Source organism: Taeniopygia guttata, chromosome 2 (genome assembly GCF_048771995.1).
Source record: "Taeniopygia guttata chromosome 2, bTaeGut7.mat, whole genome shotgun sequence".
Classification (NCBI taxonomy): Eukaryota; Metazoa; Chordata; class Aves; order Passeriformes; family Estrildidae; genus Taeniopygia; species Taeniopygia guttata.
The window spans coordinates 83157601-83171362 of NC_133026.1; the positions used below are offsets into that span (position 1 = coordinate 83157601).

The following is a 13762-nucleotide window of genomic DNA, read 5'->3' on the forward strand; positions in this document are numbered from 1 at the left end:
ACCAATATGACCTTCAAGGCGCAGAATAGGCTCAGGGCTAGTGTTTTTGAATATAAAGTTTGTGCCGAATATTCAAATCATCTGATGAGTGTTATCTACATTTTACTACCCTGTGGTACTCTGAATAGTGCCATTAAAAAAAAAAAAAAAAAAAAAAAGGTAATATACAAACACTTATTTCCAGACTTTCATTCTGCAGAGAAATGTAGTTTTTCCCCAAGTTACAAACGTTTCCATTCCAAACTCACAGCATAACAGAATTAAGCCAACTTCAAACAGTGAGTAGTGAAAGCACATGAATAGGGTTATCCAGGAGAAAAGAACGCCTCTCACCCATTGTGCTCCTCCTCTTGTCTTCCCTGTCTTCTGTCCTGTTGGGCATGGCAGGAGTGGGTGGAGCAGATGCAGCTGGTGGAAGAGGGGCACGCCTCTTCTTTTTCCTTAAATCATTCAGAGATGCTCCTTGTGATATCTAACAAAGTTGAAAAATAAGCACAGTAAAGGATATATTTTGTGGGTGTTGTAAATTTTCAATAATAAAACAAAGAAGTGTTTGCCATATGACCTAATTTCTCAGCACAGAATATTTATAATGAACATTTATAGTGACAACCAGAGATTAAAGAATTACAGTAATGCATTCAGAAAAGGAAAGAGACAAGAACTGCTGATGAGTGTCACAGCAGAAATACCAGTCTGGTAGGCATTTGATGGTTTTGAAAAAAGTGAACTGGAGAGCCTAACACTCAGCAAAGCAGAGTATGACACTATGTGTGGTGTTAAGCTTGAGCCATAACATGATCTTCTTTTCCCATTAGTTTCTTCAAACATTAAAATATGGTTAATTGGCATGTATAGTGAATAAGCTCTCATTTATTTTATTTTCCTCTCAAATTCTTGTCTAAGGACTTCTGAGAGAAGAATCAGAATTGACTGTTTGCTTGCATGATGATATGAGATCACACTGTACTGTATTCATGCCTACTGGATTTCACAGACCTGCTTTTGAAGGTCTGTAACACCTTGGCTTCCCATAATTGCAACATGCTGGTTGCTATGCTAAGACTTCATTACTGTCTATGCTTCTTTTAAAAAGATGAAATATGTTACTACAAATGAATTGGGTTTCACTGGGTTGCACAATATTTTCTGTAGCTTGTTGGAGCTTAGCTCTACTTCCTTTTTCTGGAAAAATAATAATAATAAAATCATGTAGGAAAATATGTATTTTTATATTTGAAAGGTACTGACAACACTAATCAGTACCAGTCTTTGCTGAGGCAGAAAGTAATGGTGGCTGCCCACATATAACATGCTTCTGGTACTCCTCCAAAGGAGTCTTCAGTTCTTTGATTTAACTGCTCTGTCTATCCCAATACTTCATTGCCTAATATACAGAACTGTGAGTGGTTTTCTACTATCTTAACTAATAAAAATAAAAATAACAATTATATTCACAATATTTCCTTTAATCCAGAGGATTAATGAACCCTTAAAATACAATTGTTGAGGGAGATTTCATTAAACAAATAGTAGCTCCACACTGCTTAAATCTACCACCAGATTTCAGAGGAATGGCACTCATTTACAGGTTTCCTTTCCTACGTTGAGTAAAAAAATCTGAGAATAAATGAATTTTACTTTATCCTAAAAGATTAGGATAGGAAAAGAGTCTCATTCACTTAGCCTTCCTTTTTAAAAACACTCAGGAGGATCTTATATTTTACAAAAGGAACCCTTTTGTTCCCATGTTTGATGATTTACACTTTAGCCTCCATGCCACATGACAATTGGACAATTTCCACCCCTTGGGGAACCTGTATCTTGCATGGGAGAAACTTGGTAATAACTATATCGGACATAGAGCACAGCAACCAAGATGAGCTGCAGCTTCACTCCAAACAAGGGTGGGAAAGAAAGGTGTCCTCGTCCTAGTTCCTACTTTCATGGATTATGTCAGCATTTTATATTAAATTTCCACCAGATACAGTTCAGGACTAAAGCCAGTGAAGCGAATCTAGACAAAGTTAGGCATAGTAAATGGGCAATAATGTTAGAAGTAACTAGCAATTTTGTGGACCTAAATTTTGGTCACCAAATTTAATAGAATTTAAAAAGTGTTGGACTTATGCCCAGAAAAGAGCATCACACCAAATTCTCGAAACAGATACAGCACAATTTTAGAGCTCCACTGAAAAACTTTTTCCCAAAGTTGTAGTGTTTCTCCATATTAAGATGGGACATTCCGCTGACAGAGAAACTGCCTATAGTGATTAGGAACTAAATACAACTAACTGAAGCTGAAACAGGGTGCCCAATATTGAGCTAAACATGGGAAACTCCATTTAGTGAAACAGACTCATCAGGCTTTGGTTTCAAGGGAAATTACACCAAGGACAGCCACTTAATTCTTCTCCACTGAAGAAAGTGGCAAATATACAATTTGAAAAAAACAAAAAATTCTTCCCCCCTGCATTTTAAATAACTTTAATACTGTATCTTGATTCTTCAGGATACTATCTTACAGGAAAAAAAAAAAGAAAATTAATAAAGTGGTAATTTTGATTACTACAAAGACTACAAAATTCAGTAGCTATGAAGAACTCAAATCATCTGTGAGACAGGCATCATGTGAACTTTCACAACACTTCACAAGTACAAGCTTGACTTTTGCAGCTGTTTAATGGCATTTTGCAGTTTCCATCGTCACTTCTCCCTCTCCAAAAAGAAAAGTAATTTTATTTTAGGAAAAAACCTGGTTGGACTGGTGATTTAAATGATAAGGCTAGGAAATCTTGACAATCAAGGCACAAAGTAAGGAAACGTGTCTTCCCACTTAAAATGTTAGAGATCACTAATCACCCTTCGAGTATCAGATGAGTGAAGGATGTCAGCTTGGTATATTCAAATCCCACAAAGACACATAACTGTGTTCCTATCAAGAAAGGATCCTTGTTAGAAGTCAGATTATCCTTTTCAGATCTACGTATTCTTACTTAGTCGAATCTTCTGAGGAACATTAGATAGATGAATGGGTGATCATGCTGCTGCAGTTAAAGAATAGGCTAGGAAATAGCTAGTGCATGACTGCAATAATGAAAGTTTGGTGAAATACACACACAAAAATGCTTTTATTTTACTGTCAGCTAAGTGCAGTATTCTTCACAAACACCATAAAGAAGATGAAAAGCTTGTTTAAATCCAGTCATGCTACAAAGTACAAAAGAAGTATCTAGTTCAAGAACAGGTCATAAAAATTGTTAAAAGTATCTTTTCTTTAATTCCAAGGAGGGTAAACCTATGAGGCTAAACAAAAATGGAAAAAACACAAAGAACATTCTGTTTCTTTCTTTCAATTGTATATACAAACCCAATAGAACTCGAAAATAATTTGTTATGGCTGGCTGCTTCTTTTATAAAGAAATCAAGCCTTAAACAACATTATTTGGAGTAATTTATTTCCCATTGAAACTTTGTTACAGGCGCCCCTCTCTAACAGAATATTTCCTAGTCTTAGCACTTTTGCTTCACCTATATTTATGAACAAGAATTTATTACATCAGCTCGTTACAACAAATGCATAATTGGAAATTATGTTCATTAAGTCCTGACTATAATTAATACCATGAAGTGAGCTAGAATAAAAGAGGTCAATATGACCCAAATCTGAAAAATAGTGCAATTTCTTTTACCCTACTGATAAGACACACAATAATTAAAACAAAACAAAACCAAACCATCACATTCATGGCTCATATGCTCTTTGAAAAATACTTCAATATTGCAGAAAAAATATCTGAGCAATTTGCTGAATGTGTTTCACTGCTGTGAAAGCTCAACATAATAAAATCTGGGGGCTCTAGATAAGATTTGAGAATCTATTTAGAGCATAACAACAACATCATGGGGAGGTTACTTGTCAAAATTGTGTAGAAAAGAATCCTACAAGGCCAATGCTTGAAATTTTCCATCAGTAGCATTTCACAGTCACCCTACTTGCAAACAATCTGTGGACACTGTAAGAGTACATATGTAAACTAAGTTTAAGTTTCCTTATGCGTAAAAGTCCAGTTTTGTCTTTGGGTCAGGTTGCAATGAATATGAAGTAATGAACAATATCAAAGGAGGCCCAATGAAACAAAAGTTACCACTACTGAAAATTCATCAAGCATTCAAAAACAAGGAGGTTCTCAGATAGTATTCCAGTGAGAGCTCCACTCCTTTGCCAAGCTTGTCTTCTATTTACAGGCCAGACACTGGTTTTATATTTGTCAGCCCTTCCCTTTTAAACTTTCTAACAGAAATGCTCATTTATAAAAGTACTAAGTCATGTGGTAAATGCCAACTTTCTTTAATCCACAGACCCAACTAGGCCCAAATTCACTGAAGGTTTACAGCTCCTAAAACTGAGTTTCCTTCTGTAATCCAGAAACTGTGCCATTAATTTGCATAGTTTGTGTTTCAAAATCCAAACTAATCTTTCCAGTATTTTTATAAATATTGCAAGAAACTTTTGTCCTATGGCAACAGATTTTTTCCTTTTACTATCACTCCTATCATTTTGCCATAGAAAGGGAAAAATCTTGAAAACCTAAGAATTTTCCAGTCTCAATATTTAACAAAATTCTCCTTAAAGCAATTTTCTTCCTGGTCAAATAACATAGCTACAGATGAAACAGATGTATCAACAATAGAATCATGTCTGGAATAAGCATTACTTTTAAGGGATGTCAGATTATTGTTGAGCATATGCAAATAAAAAATTGTGTAGCATATGATATAAACTGTGTGAAGAAAGTCTTTATACTGTCTTGCTTCTTTCTCCTTTTTATGCAATGTTACAACATCAGGTCCTTTTATTGTCTTATAGAGGAATTGGCTAATTTGTATACAAATTGTCTTATTCATGGAAACACCGAATGACTGCAGAAATTATTTTTAGAATAAAAAGAATTGGAAAAAGGACACATAGATTCAATCACCAGCACACCCTCATTACAAAGTGGTTTCATCATCCCACACTGATCAGACACACAGTCTGATTTAAGTGATCCAGATTCTGATACACCTGCTGGTGATATCGTGTGGGATTAGAGCGCCTATTGAATCTCAAAAATGTTTAAATACAACCCAAACAGAACAAAAACCCCAGAGCTAACCTGTAACTGAACAAACAAGGGTATCATGCCAAACTATGTGTGTATGATCATCTCAAACCTCTTCCCCCTGCAAAAAAAAAATAAATGCACTAATCCTTTATAATATGCTATGAAAGACAAGTGGTAGATTGGTATGTAAGATTTATGGGTTTAGATTTAAAGACATATTACTATGACATAACTTAAAGCAGTTAAGAAGAAAATATTTTGATCCAAGAAGAGTTATTCTAGGAAAATCAGACAAAGAAATCTTTCAGCTGCAGAATGGAGACATTAATCTCTCCACTAAACTTGACGATATAAAAGCTATCCTGCCCAGCTGATTCTTCATTTTCACACAGCAACAGATGTTTCAACCTGCCTAACACTAGAAACCACAAGAGGTCCCAATTGAACATTAATGTGTCTTATACAACATTTACTCATGTACCTAATATTCCTTGGACAGGTCATACATCATTAGTCTTTTCACTGGCATACATTGACAAAGGAAAATACAGTGAGCTCTCAAAACTGGGCAACTGAGCTAATGAGGCTGACCACTTTAAGCTACATTGACTAAAATTGTCTATTCAGCACTGAACTCCTCTACCTTCTTTCCTTATTGGGTAGTATCCTGTTTCATTTGATTAAAAGATGAATGCTTAATCCATAACAACACAAGTGCACTAAAATACAAATACATTAGAAACTGCATTCAAAGACAGCAGCCTGATGTCTCCCAGAAGCGTGTCCTTACTGTGCAGAATGCATTTGTGTGGGTTATTTAAAATACTTACTAGGATATCATGCAATACAACAACATATTACCAAAACAACAGACACAGAGATAATAAAAAATCTAGCACACTGAAACTCTTTTAAAGAGGGTATCATTTGGAAAACTTGTCATTTTGGTAAAATGCATAGGAAAAACTACACTTTAGAAATTAGCAAATAGTTTGTCTGCATTGGTCGTTTTACTTCCATTCATGTTGATGTGTTGGATCTCAAAGCCTGGCAATAAAATGAATAAAAATAGGCTTAGCTTTAAGTAAGTCATATGAGTAAGTATGCCAGGATAGCAGGACTGATATTTAAACCAATAGCTTGTGTAACTCTGGACACATCACTTTCCTGGATAACAGATGTAGATGGAGACTCCCAAGCTACTGCCAACTTGAGTTTATGTCCACAAGAATAGCAAGCAACTCCAGGAACAGGATAACCATGTTTCAGTCCTGACAACACCACTCTCTATTAGGGGGCTTCCTCCTGACTTTGAAACCGTGCATCCTTGTGCTCTGCAGGTGTCTGTCTCACCTGATGGCCATATCCCAGCTGTATTCCTGTACCAGCAGCTGTACTCCCTGGCTCAGCTTCTGAGCTGCTTTGCTGCTGGAAGTGCTCAGGCACTGTGGGAAATCTGTCTTAGAACTAGAGTGCAAGCTGCATCTGCCTTCTGAAAATAACCCTACCATTAATATTTTAATCACATATCACAATATTTTGCATAATTTTGCCTATAATGCTTCATTTCAGATTATTTTTTTATTATATAACTTTGGTGTTAAACAGAATTTTGTAACAGAATTTCATATTGATTATCAAAAATCAAGCTCTGACTGCAAAAACACCTCAGTCATAACAACAGATAAAAGCTTACTACTACTGGATTTTATAGAAATTTCTATGTTCTTGTGCTATTTTATTCACAAAACAAAGAAGACAAAAGGCAAGTATGTCCTTGGCTGATTGGTGACAGAAAGCTAAATCAGTTAACACAAGAAAGCTAGTACAAGGTGAAGGGGCAAGCTCATTTTTCCATGTTTTTATAGAACACACCCTTTGTGAAATGTCACCATCAAGGACAGTTAAAAATTAATGCCATTCTAATCTTTAAACCCTTTAACATGTTCAGTTGAATGTGTCAGACAGGAAACTATCCATAAACAGATCTGAGATGTTAAATTACTAAGATAGCTGTGACTTCCTTCTTTGCAAAATTTCATTTCTAGCTGCAGTATTATTTCCACTCAAGGAAATCACTCTACACACCAAATATTTTCACATGCATTGAAACATGTAGACTACACAAGTCTGCGGATGTTTGTTTTGGCAAAGAATTGAACTTCCTCTGTTTCTCAGAATACAATGTAATTCTCCTCATTTATGTCTTCATTTAGGAGGGAAAAAAACCAACAAGAACCCCTCAAACACTTAAAAATCACATTTTAAAGCCACCACAAATTGATTTGTTACCAATATTCATTTCTCCTCTGCAGAAGTTTAAAAAAAAAAAGGCAAAATCAACCACCAGATTTTAATTTCATATTTGTTCACATCTTTTTAGTTACAACTTCATAATTAACAAAACAAACGAACATTAATAACAGTGTTAGATGCATATTAGCAGAGTAGTTCATAGTTCTTTCGACAAGTTTGTCAATGAATTTGATATGATCAATGTCATCTTCTTAAGTGACTGCCTTTTGGAAATACATTAGACTAAGAATTTTATACATTATCTTTTCTTTCTCAGACTCACATCCTGGATTATAGACTGGATGACCAGATGACCTGCTTGTCTGTCCTCAAAAATCTCAGAGATACCATGAAGATTTGCAAAAGTTATTTTGCATCTTTTTCCAATTTTTTGCCAATAGGATGTGTTGTAGCCTAAAATCTGTTAGGGCTAGAACATGGAAGGGAATTCACACAAACATATGACAAGGAGCAAGAAGAACACTCTCCTTTCTACTTCCAATAAGTGACATACTTCCCTGGAGTTTAAAAGTTTTTCCCTAGACTTTAAGTTTTCTTCTGTAGAGATAGCCAAGTTAAATTTCTAGTGCTTAGCACTAAGTCCTAGGCAATCACCTTAGCAGTCTTCTCAATTAAGAGAAAAATATATCTAATTATTTCCAGTGTTCTACCTCCTTCTATCAGTCTTCTCCTTCCACAGGCACACAGAATGCCTGGTAAACATGGCTTAGGCAGTAAGTCAAGCAATAGTTTCTGATTCCTTTCCAATTTGATAGGTCCATAGAATGGTTTGGGTTAGAAGGGACCCTTAACAATCACCTTGTTTGTGCCATGCCTTCCCAGTGCCCCATTCAAATTCTCACTCAGTCAAGTTCTTTCCAGCACCTACAAACATCAGCCAAAATCCTCTGAATTTCCACAACCTAAAAGCATGAAGAGGGGAGAAGGGTACCACAGTATCAATTAGATGCTTTACTAGGACTGTGGCATAACATGGCTCTACATCAAGCTATTGCCCACAAGTGTCAAATTTTATTATCCAAAATTACAAATAGATTCTGCTATGAAGACTTGTTTGAGGAACCCATCATGGCACACTGCTTGTTAGCTACACCTGGAAGTGTCAGCAACATAGAGCTGAGCAGGACTCAGGGGTTGCCTACTGGGTCTCAGGAGGTGAGAAATTATATTCTCATTAAGAGAGGTATGCTGCAAAAAAAATGAGGTGCTTATTTCTCTAAGTGACCTATGGCAACTTTAAAGAGTATGGTGCCAGACTCTTTTCAGTGGTGCCCTGTGACAGGATGAGGAGCGATGGCCATAAACTGAAGCACACAAAATTGCACCTCAACATGAGGAAGAACTTCTTTACCTTGAGAGTGGCACAGCTTTGAAACAGGCTGTCCAAGGAGGTTGTGGAGTCTCTCTGTCTGGGACAGAACCCCTCTGGATGTGTTCCTGTGTAACCTGCTCTAGGGCACTCCGCCTCGGCAGGGAGGTTGGACTGGATGATCTCCAGATGTCCCTTCCATCCCTATGAATTCCATGATTTTGTGAAAAATAGCTTGAAGTAGCAGAGAACATTTTTTTTTTTAATTATATTTGTGATGTTTTTCCCTATTTTCCTAAATAGCTAAACCATTCTATTAAGCCATAGAATTAAACCTGATTGACACATTTACTTGGTTAATTTTTCTATTCTACAATTTTTTACCTTTTTAATTTAAGATCTATGTAAGGTGGAGATAGAAGCAAAGTCTGAAAAGTTATGCAAACCCAGTTTCTAAATTAAGCACAGTGCTAGGGTCATTTTTCATCACTCATTGAATGCCAGCTCTTCAGAAGTCTTGCTGCTCAAAATGATCTTTGTCTATTAACTTCCCCTAAATACCGTGCCCAACAAAGCCTCATAATTACTTGACACATACTTTCTTCTTTAATGAGAGCTAAAGCTTATGATGACATCAGCCTGTTCTATTTGTCTGAGACTTGCAAGCCAGATGAAGTTTACTTACGGAGTGTTGCAACCCTGCCAAAATTCAGGGCTGCATAGAACAGTATGTTCCGGCCCTAATGCCTTGCCAGTTTTCAATGAAGTGCTTGACAGAGACCACATGTGGAGGTCAAGTGATGCTATCATGATCTCACCAGATGGTAAGTTGTGGTATCATTCCCAAGGCAGGTAGTATAGTCTGTTCAGAAACAGTTGGCAACTGAACCACGAACTCACAGCCAGAAGCAACTGGATTATTGCAAAAGATCAAGAATGCTATTGATGCTGGAGAAAAGACTATTCCAAGAATTCTTCTTGCACATAATTCAAGGACTCAATTATCAAGACGTATGTTTTCTTGAAAAAAACATGGGAGTCCTCCTGCCAAACAAATCTTGCATTTTTGCATGATTATTATGTTATGAATGTTAAATTGTAATGTAAAGTCACCGTAAGCTTACCTTGCTTGTGTTCCTGCATATATATTAAACATCACCAGGTAACTCCAACTTTGGTGTCAATTCAGAGGTTATAGCTACACTGGTTAGAGTGCAGGACTGTAGTACTTTTCAAAAAACAACAGGAAAGTAGACCATGGAGGAATCTTACAAAATTTTATAATTACATTCTCCAAACCCTCTAAAATAACAGCCTATCCAAGTCAAATTGTGAAGCACTCAGCACTTCACAAAGTCCAGCCTTCAGCTAAAACAGGTAAGCAATTCAAATCACCACTGAACTGATACTGCTTCTATTTCCTGGACAAAGTTGCAAAAAACCTATTTCTGAAACTGCAAAAAAAAAACACATAGTGGATTCCTGTTACAATGTAAAAAGGCATAATTTTAAAGCAGACCTCAAAATTTAAAATTCTTCTGGTGCAAAACCTGTTAATTGACTGTGAACATTATGTGAATAAAGATTTTCCCAAAGGGGTATTGAAAAATGAGTCTTATCTCCAACTGCACTTCTGAGAGGTTGTACCTTCTTGCTAACACAAAAACCTCTACTGAAATTCTGAACTAGTGCCTAGTTCTTACTGGCCAAGCTTCAGGAAAAAAATATAACCAATTGTAGTTAATTGCTTCTTGACTGAGAAAACTTAGACTCCTTTAAAATAATTCATCACACTGTGACACCTTACTCTATTTAAAAATTACAGGAAAAAAGATTTGAAAGAAAAGAAGGGACAAAAAAGCTGGCGGAAAATAAGCTGGCTGCCTAAAAAAGAGTTTCCTGAAGTTATTAAAATACTTTCTGCCACTCTTTTTTTAATGAGACACATGCTGTTAATAAATAAATATACAGCAACACTAAGTTGACCATTAGGACCAATAAAGAGGATGGGAAGCAATTTGGACCCATTTCTTTAGCAGAACATTATGTAATACATTATTAAAATACAACATACCCTTAACTGATACTCTTTGGACATGTTGAGAAAGTAGTCACTACACTGCATGTATGATTTAAGCTGTAGTTTTTAATAACTACTTTAAATGAATTAACGTGTTTAAGTGTGCATACACCAGAATTAATTTTTGGAGCTGTTTTTATCATAAAAAGAAGTACAAATTACTCCCTTTCTCTAGTAGCTTTTTTTAGCCTTCCTAAATTTCATGCTTTACATGACAGCAAGATAAGCCTTCAGCCATCATTGCACTTTACTCTTTTCTTTTAATTTGGGCCTGCATCATTTATCCAAAGCAAAGTGCAGCTGTTAGCGAAATTAAGCATCCAAACTGCACAGCAAACATTATCTGATGTGCTGGCTTCATGTTTGCTATCTGATTATTTTTTTGTAAGACATGAACAAGTCTGGCTATTTATCATTCAGATAACTGAATGTCATGTTTAAAGCTCTTTAAAAAATGAACAAAACACCTTCAAATTGGAAATTAATTGTTGAGTTTTAATTTCTTAGTCATTTACCATGGTATAGGGTATTTAAAAGACCACAAGTTTTTTTACTGCTCACTCTTGTTTCTACTAATTGGTTCTGTACACCTTGATAATGGTCTCTGCAATAGGATACCACTAGCCAGGTTCAGCTCCATTGGAAATATGAAATACATAAAACCTTTTAGATTTACGATTGCTTACAGAGAATATTGTTTCTATAAAATTTAATGTGTGTCATCACAAAATTTTATGTCTGTGAAGGGCAACAGTTTATACATGACTTTTTTGACAAGGCCATTAAGTGAAAGTCATTAAGAAAAGCTCCCTCCTTATACGCTCTTAAAAATATATTGCCAAAAGTGGGTAGACAGAGGGAACACCCAAAGAGATTGACTTTCTATCTCCTGAAAGGTAGAAATACCATCATTTTCTAAGTTAAACAATAGCCCCGTCACTGCACAAGACAGAAGTGTCTCAACAGTTCCTTTTGCAGAGGACCTGCAACCTAGAGAATATATCTGGCATGCACCTGGATCAGATATTGAATTGAAATTCAAAGGGATCACATCTTTCATGTTGCTTTTTATTTTGTCAGTGAAAAGCATGCGTCCTGTAGAGTCCACTGGACATCACCCATACAGCTCCCCGCCACCTGAAATATGAACTGTGTAAGTGCATCTCAGTATTTTGAGGCACAGCCCCAGGGGGCCTGCAAATATGATCCTCAGAGTCCTGGGGGGCTCTTTGATTCTGCAGTCACACTACCAAGTCATAAAATGCATACCAGGCAAGTTGCTTTAGTGTTGCAAAATTCTTATTGGCCCTATGATTTACTGGCAAAACTTCCAGCCTCATTTTGCAAATGCAGTTTTGCACTTAGAAGCACCAAATAAAGAGACTGATGACTGGGAATAGCAATCAGAGGCAGCTGTTTCTGTTTTTAATGAGAAACATGTTTTTCTGGTCATCAAATTACCACTGATAAGAAGACCTAGTGAAGTCATTGTGAATGCTGCCAGTGACTTTTCTGGAGTGATATCAGATTATATGAGACAATTTTTTGGGTATGACTCTCTTCAGTATTCTCCAAAAATATCTGTGTGTGTTAGATCAAGGGTTCTGCTCAGGCTTCTTTATTAGACTGTGGCAGGTACCTACAGGACAGCAAAAGAAGAGGAAAGTATGTTCAATACTACCTTCTCCCAAATACTTTTGTGGCTACCAATCAATTTCATTTTAGGGACTTCCTGATGTGATTTATCTTTCAAAATTCATAATGGCTTTGTCATCCTCACAGCATTTGTTCAGTCTCCTCTTAAGCCTATGTAAACTTTTAGTGTCCATAACAACCTTGGTGGACCAAGTCAATGAAGACCCATGTGCTTTGACTTTGGGAGTTTGCCTGTTTCTTATTAGCTCCAAATGCTCTTATAATGGCTGGCTGAAAAGTCAAATCCTTGTCCATAGTCTTCAGCGACTTTTTCAAGATGAAGAATCACTGTTTACTTAAGTTGCACCACTGACCCTGTACTAAACTACTCCACACCTTTGATCACCCTTGATGTTCTTCCATGAGTCATCCTCCTCTGTAATATCCTTCTGAAGCAAGAAGAACACTGCTGTAATATTCAAGATGGCATAAAAAAGCTCACAATATAGTGGTGAATAAAACTCTTTTTACCCACCTTTCTTCTCCTAAAATGCTCTGAATCGGATTTGCTTTTTTGATTGCTATTGAGCTTGGAGATTATTTTTTTCAAATAAAAATGTCTTCTGATCCTATGATTTTCCTAACCAGTTACTGCCAGCAGAGAGATTAGTATCTTACAAGGTCTTAGGAAAAAATAAGAGTGTTTTTTTCTCATGTATACCACTTCACCTTTCCCTGCACTGAATTTAACTACTTTCATCTGCAAGTGCCCCCAGCACGCAGTCTCATAAGGTCTTCTAACTGTTGCTTTTCATACTCAGTCTTAGTCCTTGCTATCCAGATAACTCAAGTAGGAGCAACAAATTTTCTCACTGTTTCTTAATATAATTTCTTAATATGATCAACATGGATGGTCAAATACTCCAAGGCTTCTGCAACATTTCATCACTAGATGAGCAGATCATTTAGTCCCAACCTGCAATTTCTCTTTTCTTTTCTTTTGTGTCTCTTATTTAAGAGTAAAATGACCTTATTATGGAACTGAGACTTGGTTTCCTTATGAAATTCTTGACGAGGGAACTTGGAAGCTTTGTGGAAACTCAGACAGACTGCATCAACCAGATCACACCCATCTGCTTGCTGAATGCATCAAGAGCACTGTAAGGGATTTGTAAAGTAGGGTTCCTCTTACTAAAGCTACATTTATCCTATTTACTATCCTTACAAAAATGCCAACTGGTTAAATTCTCTAGTATATTTCCAGTAATTTTGCCAGTACATAAGTCACCTAAGGAGGCTTGGTTTTTTATTATT

The 13762-nt window shown here is 36.3% G+C and overlaps 1 protein-coding gene across 16 annotated transcripts in view; it reads right to left on the reverse strand.

Annotated features, from left to right (window-relative positions):
• COBL (cordon-bleu WH2 repeat protein) overlaps window positions 1-13762 on the reverse strand; it is a 164988-nt gene that overhangs the window by 52747 nt on the left and 98479 nt on the right. For all 16 annotated transcript variants that reach the window (XM_072924368.1, XM_072924361.1, XM_030265750.4 and 13 more), the window contains one exon: window positions 334-472. In XM_072924368.1, coding sequence (XP_072780469.1) covers window positions 334-472 — 139 coding nt within the window. The remainder of the gene's footprint in view (window positions 1-333; window positions 473-13762) is intronic.